At 39.4% G+C, this 12,737-nt stretch overlaps 1 protein-coding gene across 1 annotated transcript in view; it reads right to left on the bottom strand.

The window, feature by feature from the left end:
* SPEF2 (sperm flagellar 2) overlaps positions 1-12,737 on the bottom strand; it is a 123,105-nt gene that overhangs the window by 89,321 nt on the left and 21,047 nt on the right. Inside the window, exons 7-10 of the mRNA XM_044431056.1 lie at positions 12,405-12,591; positions 11,354-11,542; positions 7,008-7,195; positions 5,873-6,041 (exon numbers count right to left, since the gene is read on the bottom strand). Of these exons, the coding sequence (XP_044286991.1) occupies positions 5,873-6,041; positions 7,008-7,195; positions 11,354-11,542; positions 12,405-12,591 (733 nt within the window). The remainder of the gene's footprint in view (positions 1-5,872; positions 6,042-7,007; positions 7,196-11,353; positions 11,543-12,404; positions 12,592-12,737) is intronic.

Below are 12,737 nucleotides of genomic sequence, written 5' to 3'. Positions count from 1 at the left end.
ATATGAAAAGAGACTGTTGTAAAGCACATCACCAGGTGAATTCTGGGATTTTCACCAGTGTTCTCTATTTTTCTTGAACATCTGAGGGAGCAGAAAAGCAGCAACTTCAGTGAGGCTGCACTAAAGATGGGGAACATGGCCTTGTGTTACCAAGGGCCAATAAAAGAAAATACTGCAGGTTTCCATTTTCAGTTCTTTCAGACAGGGAATTTCACTGAATTATGTGTCAGCCTCACTGGAGAATAGCCAAAAATAAGTCATGTGCTCAGCATGCCTATTCTCAAGTAGTCTTACTCTGGCTCAGAAAATCCATAGTTTACTGATAGCTCTGAAGCATCTAAGTACGGTTTGCGCTCTCCTTCAAAAGTCTGGTTTGGGAGCCATAGGGTTTCCAATAAAGGTTTGATAGGCACGCACAAACCATATTTTGTGGTTCAAAAGTCTGAATGCCCAACTGCAGAATGGATGGAGAGTACAAGGTTCATTAGTTTCTTCCATATCCTGGTTTAGAGGATCAGAATTGTTAGATGTGAACAATATATCATTTGCATTACTGAGAAATCCACTTACTTTCTGAAAGCAGTTCAAGGAAGAAGTTTAAAAAAATGATGGATTCATGAACTTGCTTCATAGTTTCTTCATTAGGAATGGAAAAAGGGTAGATGAGCAAAGAGAGACAGAAGCTGATGTTGGACAACTCCTCTTGACTAGAAGGTAACATAATTTTGCAGGTATGGTTGTGTACTTCAGGACAAGCCACTTCTCTTTCATGCTTAAATACACAAGTGGAAGTGTGGGAAGCAGTATTTGGGTAGGTGGGTGGGTGGCAATATGCTATTATGTGGCACGTTCTTTTTCCATATCAACATCAACTTTTCTTTCATGAAACTTTATAAGCATACTAACTTGCATTTGCCATACAGAGAGGCAATGCAGCAATGTTATTATTTGTAAATCAATGTATTTTTTGTATTTTTATATTTAATGGTAATTTATTATGTACTATTGTATTTCAATGTATTTTATCATGTTGTAAGCCGCCCCGAGGTTTCGGCAAGGGGCGGCATAGAAATGTTATAATAATAATAATAAATAATAACGTGGGCCGCGATTACTTACTGTGTGCTTTTGTTTATTTGTTGTATTTATATCCCATCTTTCCTCCAAGGCAGCATACATATAATCCTCTCACCTCTCCATTTATCTTCACAAAAACCCTGTGAGGTAGGTTAGGCCGAGTCAGTGACTGGCCCAAGCTTACCTAGTAAACTCCAAGGCCAACTGGGGAAAAGCACTTGGATCTCCTGAGCCCCAGTTCAATATGCTAACCACTACACAAGTGTGCTGAAGGCACCTAATCAGTGATAACCCAAGATATATCTCCAGATGGGAGAAGTGCAGTTTTAACTGAGGAATAGAGTAGAGCTGCCTAAACATAGAAGCCTAGAAGAGCTGGCATGGGCTTACACAATGAATCTACCATACTGATCCAGTTAATGGTCATTTCTTTCTTTATTATATTTATAGTCCACCTTTTTCTGCTTGGAAGGAACCCAAGGTGGCATACATAGTCTTCCTGCTTTTTTATCCTCAGGACAACCCTGGAAAAAACTGAGTGCCAGTGACTGGCCCAAAGTCACCAAGTGAACTTCATGACTGAAAAGGAACTAGAACCTTGATTTTCCAAGTCCCAGTCCAATACTCTAACTACTATACCACACGGGCTCTCCAGAAAGGCAGAGCTACACCAAGATTCTGATGTTCTCATTACATTCTATGCAGGTAAAAGAATAGGCTGGGGCAGGAGGTAGGAGTGTCACTAGGCACTAAGGATTTAGAGTTCAAGCCTAAATTTTCATATGCCAATTTATATCTATTTACAAAAATTGAGAAATCACTAGAATTTATTTAAATTTCACAAAAGACTGAGCCAGTCAATAATATTTTAAACTAGTTAAGCCAAATCTTATTTTAAAAATTAATTAGCACTTTAAGTCAATAGTTCCTCTTTGATTGCAAATAATTTGCAATAGCTAATATGGTGTGAAAAATGCACTAAGAAGGGCCGATAAGCTTTTTTCATGAGCAGTTCAATCCCCTCCACAACCTTATGCAACTAAGTACAAGGAAAAATTGATATAAGAAGGAAATTTTGGGGGCATGTTGCAACATGATTAACCCTCCTTTCCCAACTGAGGTTCCCCTTGAAAATTGCCCCTTGCATGGCAATTAAGCTGAGGAAAAATGTTGAATTTGCAGCAGCAGCCACTCAGGGCTCTGGGTAAAAAATCTGGGGTCCAATGAATAGATTGAGCATTAAGTCTTGCAGCATCAAAGGGTTGGAGTGCCTCTCCTTTGTTGCCTTTACAGAAATCAAGATGGCTGCTAGAAAAGGGACTTTCTCCACCTTGCCACACACAGAAATGCAACTCTTGGTCACTCCTGTACAGGCTGTATAAGCTAGTAAACATTTTTGCAAAATAGTAGTGTTTGAGGGCTTACTTACAAGTATAAATAAGGGTATCGTCTTTCCTGGAGTTAAAACCATGAACAAAAAAGGCATGCAAGAACCCTTTCATCAGCTTCATTCCACAGATTACAAGCTATTAGACAGGCTCAACAATAAGTTAGTTGCATTTATTTCCCATTGAAATGAGTAGGACTTGATTTCAATTGGAACTTAGCCTATATCTAACCTATTACAACTACTAGTATTATTGCTAAAGAAAAGTGGGCTAAAGAGGGTACAAGTTGTTTTCATGAAAAAAGATATATAAATATAAAAATATGCACCATATTAACACCCCTCATAACTGCATTGAAAAGGAAGTTAAAATACCAAATCAAGAGCTTCACACCACAACATTCCCTAAAAGAGCAGATAAATTAGTTAATTGGTGGCTTTTCTTCTCAGTTTTGATAATTGAGAATTGACCCAAGAGAACCCAAGTGTATTTTTAACTATGCAATCTGTGGTATCAAGATTATGATTGGCATAAAACTATTTTATTTTATCAGAACACTAGTTTTGATAAGGGTTACAAATATTCTTTGTGTTGTACAGTTCAGAGGACAAGGCACATCCAAGGTTTCTGACAGGAGCCTTTCCAGGCCTGACCTAGAGATGCCACATATTGAATCTGGGGACTTCAGCATGTAAAGCGTGAGTTCCATGACTGAGCTGTAACTTTTCAAAATACATTTTTGCTCCCCCTGCCCACTACCTCAGACTCTTATTAAAAGCCAGCCACTTTGCAGAATTTCCCATGAATATTCTCCAGCATTTCTGGGGGGTGGCAACCACCATTTCTGCCCTTGCATACACACAATACTAGTGCCAAATACTGGTCAGGCTGGCAACACAGTTGCTCTTGTCAGCACTGGTAGCAGCCACAAAGACGTCCTTTGGGAAGAGAAGCAGCTTTGTAATTGTCATCACAAATGGTGAGCCACATCTCTGATAAAGTGCTGGAGAATTTATTTTCCCATAGAGAAACTGGGGGAGTGGTCCCCTCAGTTTTCCTGCCCACAGGCAGGATGGAGAATCTGAGGGGACTTGCTGCTGCTGCTGCTGCCGCCGCCACATGCTGTTGAGCCATCTATGGTTTACGGCAACCCTACGAATGAAAACTCTCCAAAGTGCCCTGTCTCTGACAACCCTCTTTAGTCCTTGTTAACTATTGTGCGTAACTAGTTTTTTCACTGCTTTATGTCCCTTGTCTGGCCATAAGAGCATTCAGCAGTTGTACCACTAAATTTAAAAAGGATATGATCTTACAAAAAAAGGAAAAAAGATCTCTGACTACTTATGTTTAATAGAATAAGGATAATAATAATAATGGAAATTGTTTGAATTAAACTATTGCCTCATAAGCAATTGTATGCATAGCTCTGGGATAAGCAGATCGCCTCAGTTCCAATCTTTTAATGCTGTTTGTGTTTTTCTCCTACATTTTACTCCTTGTGGATTCTAGTTGAGCAGGAAAAGCTTCTAAAGCCAGTTCTAGAGTAGGCACATGATGCAGATTTCCTAAATAGTAGTGTGATCAACTGCACTGAGAAAGCAACATACAAAGAGTTTAAAAGAAATACTCTGTCTATATTTATACTACGATACTGTGGTCTGATCCCAGACAAGTGATGTGCTCAGATGGCCTGCATGTCCCATACCATTACTTCATTAAAACATCATCAGTGTTTCATGGGATCAAGCTGTGGCAAAAGCAATAACCATGATGCACTGGTAACATCTGGACTGAGCTGAAATTTGCAGCTCAGTCCACTGGAGGTAATAGGAATAATGTACCCATCAATCTCTGGGGCTATTTACTGACAACCAAGCCTACAGTGCTAGGGCTACTAAGAATAATGGCTGGATCTTGATTTAGCTGTACTTAGAGTAGACCCTCTATAATCATTGGAATGCATTAGTCATGACATGTACTCAATCAAAATAAGTATGCTTGAAGCATGACTACACTTGGATCCAATCCAATGAGACAAACACAGGTGTTAATGTTAACGAACAGAATAGCTTTTGCCCTTTCAAGAAAATCCCTGTGCACATTTTCTTTAAAATATGTACTTCTCAGAATATTTCAGTGGAGTTCTGCAAGCAAACCATACATAGAAAAATGCATGTATCAGCATAAATGTGCACCAAAATATTTCTGATTTTTCAATGCAGTCTTGAAAACAAATATCTCACAGTACAAGATAAAACAGTACTTAATACTGGATAAGTTCTTAAAGATCTAAACTACAGGTAGAAAAAATGAGAAACTAAAATCAACAGATTCCTGTATTCCTAAACGTAACATCTATTTTAAAAGCCTTCTGAACAAATAAACAACTTTCACTTGCAGAGATTAAAACTTAAAAGAAACAAAAACTAAATTGTTTTGTATTATGACAACCCCCACACCAACTCCTAACCAAGTTTTACTACCTAGTGCAAAATAAAATGTACCAAATTGGTTCAGGATGTGGGCTCAAAGAGAACATTTGAATGTGGTATTCATTTCCCAAACAAGATTTTAAAAGCACAGGCTATTTGCAAAGGAAATACGTTTATATTCATGTAGGATAGTAGAAATCATTCAAACTCAAAAGATTCAAGTGATTTTCCCCACTTCCCATCTAAAGGCAGCTATATTGTAATAACAAAATAATTAAAATGGTTTATCAGAAGAAACATCTATTCACAGTTTAATTAGTTAATAATAGTCTTCCTTTGAAAACTGAAGGTGGGGCAGGGAGAAGACACATTAAGCACTTAACTAGAATTTTACTTCTTTAGATTCCTACATGGAGATGATAATGATAAGAACTGTTTCTCAGAATTGCCTTATATAAAACTCATGACATGGAAATAAGCTGATCTTGTAATACCAAGAATTTGACTACAAAAATCTAATTCACCATTTTTTGTTAGATACCAATTGTGCTGTATGAAACAAGACTACTCATTTTGTGACAGATGTTGTGTTTATTTTGCATTAAGTTTTGTGGACTCCTTTATGTTACATTTTCTAACACAATGGAATGCACTACAGTTTAACTTCTGCTTAAGTTTTCATTATGTACTTATTAACTTAATCTTGGTGGTCTTTGCATACTGATGCTACTGTATTTGGAGATGTACTATTATGGTTAAAAACAATCCAACTTTCTAAAATGGCAGTCAATCAAGGTTTCAACCAGTTCCAGTAAGACAGAGTAGGAATATATTTAACCATGCAAAAATGAGTGCTAAACTAATGTAAATGGTCATATGAAATCTATGCAAACATCACAGAGAAAGGGTGGCAATTATGAGCAATAATTCTGTGAACTGCGTGTTCTTCTGTTAGCCCATTTCAGTTGGGAGTACCTTGTATTCATCATAATCTTTTTCATCTAGTAAGTTCATTTTGTCCAGTTCTATTAATTGTTCTGGAGTCGGTTCTGTTGGCAAAGGATCAATTTCAGCTTGCTCATAAATTGGTTTCCCTTTTAAGAATAGCTCCTTCCAGTCACGCATCAACTTTACTGGGATTAAGCTGTGGAAATGAAGCAAAACAACACTAAGAAAGAGAGGCACATGCATGTAAAGAATGAGGTCAGTCAATAGAAATATCATGTAGACAACATGAAGAAGCTATTATGGAGAGCACAGAATTTAAAGTGTTCTTTTCGTACGAGCAATCTACTGCTCTGTGTGTTCAGCCCGCCATTGCATTCTCTCTGCTCAGGAAGGGCCACTGCTGTTTTATAATGGAAAAAGATTCCACCAATGACAAGTTGAAGAGAGCTTGAATCAGATTCTTCACAGATAAGACCAATTTTTCTAGGGAGCCATCCAATATATTCAATGTCTTGTCTATGGTTAGGCCTCTTCTACTACCATATGCCTTTTTCAGGACAACTTCTTGGACCCTACTTGTAAATTTCTTTTAAAGGAAAAGCTTTACTATCTGTGGAAACAGTCTGGTTAGAAAGCAGGCAGAGAATATGGAACCATCAAGTAACAAAGAAGAGTCAAGATAATCAGATACTTATTTCTTACCATCTTTGCCCTGAATACGGGGCTCCCATACTGAAAGTCAGCCCAGATGGGAAGGAACAGGGTACTACTGAGCCTTCTGATAATCCAGTTAAATATATCCCATCCCACTCATACAACTGAGCTCCAATAAGGGTTGGAGAACAGATCATGCTTGAAAATTAACAAGTGTACAGTGGAACTGAATAGTGCTAATGAGGAAGCAGCTGGAACAAGCATCTGAACATTACAGCTTACTCTACTTTGGAAAATCCCATTGAAAAGGAAACTGTACCTATGTTTTTGCAATTAATATTACCGTTTACTTCCCCCAGTATAAAGCAGGGACACTGCAAGAAAACAATGTATAGCTTTGGCTTTGAGGTGGTATAGAAATAAAATAAACAAATATTATTAATTTCATTTCTATAATGCCCAAAAGCTGAAGCTCACTGGGACGCTTACAACAAATAAATAAACGTACTTGTTTGTCAGTGTTCGATATTCTCCGATTTTGGTCACTAAGTCAATGATCTGTTCAACTACTTCCCAACAAATTGCATAATGCTTCTTATAGCGAGCGGTGGCTCTTTCAGCAGCAAGTCTTTCATGCATTTGTTTTTCTTTAAGGGCCTGTTCCTCAAGCTCAATTTTCTCTTGTTCTGCAAGAGCCTAAGTGGAGTTGAAAAGCAAGAATGGTCATGTTCCCAGAATTAACTAGACGACACATTAATACTGAGTTCAGATTAAAATATAGAGCTCTATTTCATTATTCAAAGTTTATGTCCCTCTGGACCATGCAGCCCAAATTAGGGTAATTTTAAACAAACAACACCCCAAAGCCTTTGTCTGTTGAGCAATAATAATGGAAGAGGAAAGTTCAGCAGGGAAGAAAGTAAATAGTGGATGTAATACTTCTCCTGACTGCAGCCTTCCCTCCTCCGCTCACCTTCCCCTCAAGCTGTTCCCTCTCCATCACCAGGGCTTATTTTCTATAGTGGAACTTAGCTGGGGAAGGTTAAGCTGGTGCTGGCAAAGTATTCATCCAAGACTTTTCCCAGCATTTCTACCCCTCAATATTAGACTTATTTTTGAGGCAAAGGGTGAGGGATTTCAGAATATCCAGGTGGATAAAAGACTTTCAATGGCAGGTTTTCTTTTCCTAAAAAAGCAAGAAAGAAGTCCGATTGCCACATTAAGCTGTAGCTAAACTGTCCTTATCAGAATGGTGGCATTCCCTTATAATCATGTGAACGATACTATGGGAGAATTTGCCCACTCCCCTATGGCCACCACTTCTACCTTTGCAGGACAAATGAAAGGTAAGAAATGCTGCCCCCCCAATCTCTGTGGTGCCTGAGGATAATGTGCATTGTAGTTCAAGCACCAGGTTAGAGAAAGTTGGGGTAAGGCTGGGCAGTACTTACTGCACCCCTTCTTATGATTGTCTTATTTCTCCTACGTCTTTATCCTGACTCACTGAATAGGTTTGAATTAGAAGCCTGGAGTTGCCTCAGTAATTCTGTTAATATCCAGGAATGGTAAGACACAGTGCTTATGTCTAAAACTGCTTGGTTACTTACAGGGGAGCTGGAAGGTCTGCCCTTCATTTCCAAAGAGCACCACAGATCTCAATTTGGGTTCAGAGTATGGAAAATTAATAGGGGTGGTGGCAGCCACTGTATATTCACAGAGAAAGTAGCATTCCTCCTCCAAAGAAGGTGGGAGCAAATATCCCCATGCATAGTAACCTCCTGACCACTAGAGGCCACAATTGCACTAGTCTCTAATGTGAAGGCCAATTAGTGAAGCCCTGGCAAAGAAGTGTCTCTGTTTCTGTCCCACACGCATGCACACACGCATGCGTGCACACACAAAGAATGCCCTAAGGTGACAGAGGTTAGGAGGGATCAGGTAGTACAATTGCTTTGCTCATCTATTTATTACATGTTTAGACTTGTACTACTTAAAGTTTGCCGGGCAATGTTCAGTAAATTAAAAACATAAAATACATAATAATGCTAAAATAATGACAGCAAAAAAAAAAAAAAAGGCAGCACAAATAAAACAAAGCAGCAAATGAAACCTAACATATCGATGTAATCTGATAAAAGCAGCTTTGAGCTAGCAAGTTCATCTGCGCCTCTGATGGCAACAATGGGACAACCATGAGTTCAAGAGCTTCCTCCAAACAATGCATTTGATCATTTTGGACAGGAGCGGGGAGATCTTTTTCACCTCAAGGGTTTCAGTGGCATCCTGGAACCAGGATGGGAGTCATACATCGGCCCTCTGTCTTGGGCAGGGCCAAAGCACAACATAGGTGAGGTACCCTCCTCCCAAACTCCCTCTCTCACACATTCATGTACATACCCCAGCTTCACACACCATGCACACTTTCGCCTCTCTCTGCACAAAGAAACAGACTGTCCTACTGCCATGCAGAGAAAAGGCCAAGTGATCCAGCATGACCAGGGGCAGGAGGTCTCTTTCTCTACAGCCAGGTCGCTCCCCTCTTTGTGCACATTCCTCCCCTTTGCATGAGAAAGAATCTGTGTGTTTTAATAGCTATACCTGTGGCTATTTTTTATCAGATTGGTTTGAAATCTTGCACAATTGTATGCGTATCAGGTAGATCCTGATTGGCAAATCTGAAGTGAGCCCCCCATTTTTTATTTATTTTTTACTCACCAAGTAAAAGACTGATTAAAAATAAATAAATGTGATTAAATGGTGCCTACTGCAAAGGCTGTAGCTTCACGCAGCTTCTTAGGTGAAGCTGAGCTTTCCCACCTATAGAAATTATGTCATGCTCACTGGTTGGGACAGAACATAGCAGAAAGAACATACAGGAAAAGTGCAGTATCTCCAACAATGTGGGGAAAAATCAATTGCAATTCTATTTGTAGCTTACAGCAGAAAAGGAATAATGGTAAGTGCAGAATTATTAGTGTTCATCTCAACTGCTTCATCTGGGAGAAGCTTAAGTGAGAAAACACATTCTATATTCTTCTCTGTACAAGGCAGGAATTACATGGTAGATTCTCAAAGGCTCTTCAGCAGAAAGCCTGATGCGGAAACTCTTTTTTTAAGACAAGAAGTTTGAAAAGCCGTTGTGTTGCAACCTTTCAGTGACACTTTGGATAGAGTTCTTCAGAGCTTGTTCCTCCATCAAGGGGAAGAATTAACTGGGAAAAACGGCAACAGCTAATAGGAACCTATGCAGAAAATGCCCTGAACTTACATGATGGCTTTTCTGCATGAAGAACATTTGCTGGCTCTTTTAAAACTGTTATCCTTCATTTTTGCCCTCAGTTGGTCTTTCTGGAATGGCAACAGCAAGGGATGTGTGAGGATTCCAGTAAGGGGGTGAAAAGCCAACAGATTTTTTCAACACAACCCCACAGATTCTGGTCTATCAACCCAGTGCTGGCATCAACTGATAAGATGTAAGTCCAGCCATCACATGGGCTTCCATGTGGGCTACATGGAAGTGGGCTACAATCTGAGTATTTTTTAATTAAGCTGGGGAGATTTGCATAGAATTTGGGCCTCTACTCTGCAACTGAACTGTCAGAAAATCCAGGATGGCCAAGGTAGGATTATATGCCTAAGTAACAGGAGGAGGATGCTCAATTATTTTAGTATTTCTCATGGTAAATTCTACAACAAGAACAACATGTGTTACTGGACTCTGGTAAGTTGCCCCTGCTCTGTGCAAACTGCACTTGAGACATGCAGCCTTCAGTTTCCAACATACAGACATATTTTGAGAAATTTTGAAACCTCCTCTTTCCCCCGACTCAGACTGCTTTTCACAATCAGCTCAAAGATGTGCCAAAAGTCTGCTAAGCTCAAACAGAATGAGTTTTGAAATGTTGCACATCTCAGGTAGCAGCCTCATAGGTGAGTAGTGTCCTGGAATGAGATAGGAATCATTCACTTGACTGAGAGCAAACAGCTTGTCCAAAATAGCCCAAAACAGACCTGTAGACAGCCTAGCAGAAATCCTCTGCAAATAAGCAGTGGTTGCTATATATCTATGGTTAAGTAGCAGGTCTCCTCATGGTAGAAGAGAACAGATGAATTCACTGCGCATGCTATTTCAGCACATGCATCCTACGTTAGACTCTAACAATCCCCCCTCCTTGTATTATCTTAGTGCACATGTGTGCTACAAGAGACAGCTCATGCACAGCACAAAGGAGGAAGAAAAAGGTTTTACTCGAGGGTGGGCAACTTGTGCTTCTCCAAATGTTATGGCCTACAGTTCTCGTCAGCACAGGCAGCACAGCCAGTGGTGAGAGATCTTAAGAGCTGTTCCAGATGTTTTGGATGCAAATTGCTGACACATACTGTATTCTTTGTTCTGGCACTGCACCTTCCAATTCTGGTGACAGGTCAAGATGACAACCTTCTGGTGAGGCTTGTAAAATTCCATGTATAGGGGAACTGACATATGAAACATCCTGCCTGTGAGGCTGGACCTGATGACCCGCTTGTTCCTTTTAACACCAAGATGCTCTGAACATTTTTATTATTATTATTATTATTATTATTATTATTATTATTATTATTATTATTATTTATAGCATTTCTATGCCGCCCCTTGCCGAAACCTCGGGGCGGCTTACAGCACGATATTTTTAAGATTTTTAAGATTTTTAAGAATTTTAAGATTGTTGGGTTCTGCTAAATACATGGACATGTTTCATAACACATTGAAGCCCTTTTACAAAAGAGTCCAGAGGCTGCTTGAAGACAAAGTCAGGTAAAAATAAATGCATTCCATTGTGATAACAGATAAAGAAGGGTAAAAAAAACCCTTACCGCCTCTCTGTCAAGAGCTTCTTGGAATTCTTTCAAGCGTCTTTCCTCAAACTGTTTTTCTCTGTAAATTCTGTTCTGCCACAGTACTTCTTTCTCATGCCGAACATGCATAAGTTGTACAGCAATCCTACGCTCCTGCTGGGACTGTCTCATCAGCTGATTGATGAGCTGCTCTTCCCTATATGCCTCCTAAAGTAAAATAAAAGCCTATGACAGAACTGCCTAAGTGTTTCCAGCAACAATGAGCAGAAATGGAAAATCTATTTCAGCATGACCTAAACATACTTTCATGGGAGTAAGTTCAATTGAATTTAATGGAATTTTCTTCCAGGTAAGGTTATACAGAACTCCACTAAACATTACAGTAGTTTCTACTGGGTTCTAAAAGGTCTTCAGGTTGTATCAAGCACTGCTGAGGCAAAGAATCTGAATGACTGCTAGGTTTTATATTGAGCATAACCATTAGGAAATCAACCATGATTACTTCTTCGTCTTGGCAGCCCTCATTGCAATTCAAATCTTTTTAGCACCTAGCAAGGGCTAATCCAATTATGTCTGCACTACTTGTGTACTTCATTTTAAAATTGTTACAGTTGTAGGCTCTGTAGCTGTAACATCATGTCAACCTTTTTCTCTTCACCATTTTGCTTAACTTCAATCCAAAACTTTAAAAGAACTTGAAAGATTACTTATTATTTTGGCTGGTTCTCAAACAGGCATGTTTTACTGCAAATTCTAGATTTTATTTCCCTTTTACAGACCACACAACTGATGGAAGCCTTGGGAAGGGCATTTGATATGTCTTAGTTTTGTTTGTTTGTTTGTTTAATCGCAAAGTCATGCCCAACCTATCATGATCCCATGGACAACATTCCTCCAGGTTCTCCTGCCGTCCCCCATCCCTCAGAGTCTACCCAAGCCCACACCCACTGCCCCAGTGACTCCATCTAGCCACCTCATCCTCTGGGAATGTCTTAGTACAAATTGGTAATTCACTGCAGTGTTCCCAACCCATTTTCTAAAAAAATGGCAGGCACCACATCTAACTCACTTCATGTGCTTCATGGGCTATTAATTGTTCTCTTAGCATCTTCCGTCGTCTTTTCTCCCGCTGCTCACGAGCAAAGGTGTCTTCCTCAAGCCGTTTCTGGATTTTCCTGATATATTCATCATCTGAGTAGGTATTTAGAAGCTCAGTGACAGTTGGGGTTTTAGCTTGTATGGCCACCTGGATCATGCTAAGAAAAAAATTGGGAACATCTAATGTTACAAATTTTATACAAGTGGCCAAAGGAGCCGCTGCTGTCTGTGTTATTATTGCTGTTACAACAATATAAATTTACATAGTGCTTTACAGAGTAGCATAAGGAGGGAAAATCAGAGC

This window comes from Varanus komodoensis, unplaced genomic scaffold, assembly GCF_004798865.1.
Source record: "Varanus komodoensis strain SLA01 unplaced genomic scaffold, ASM479886v1 scaffold22, whole genome shotgun sequence".
Classification (NCBI taxonomy): Eukaryota; Metazoa; Chordata; class Lepidosauria; order Squamata; family Varanidae; genus Varanus; species Varanus komodoensis.
Note: the sequence above shows the minus strand (reverse complement) of the source record. Positions and strands in the feature narration are given on the sequence as shown.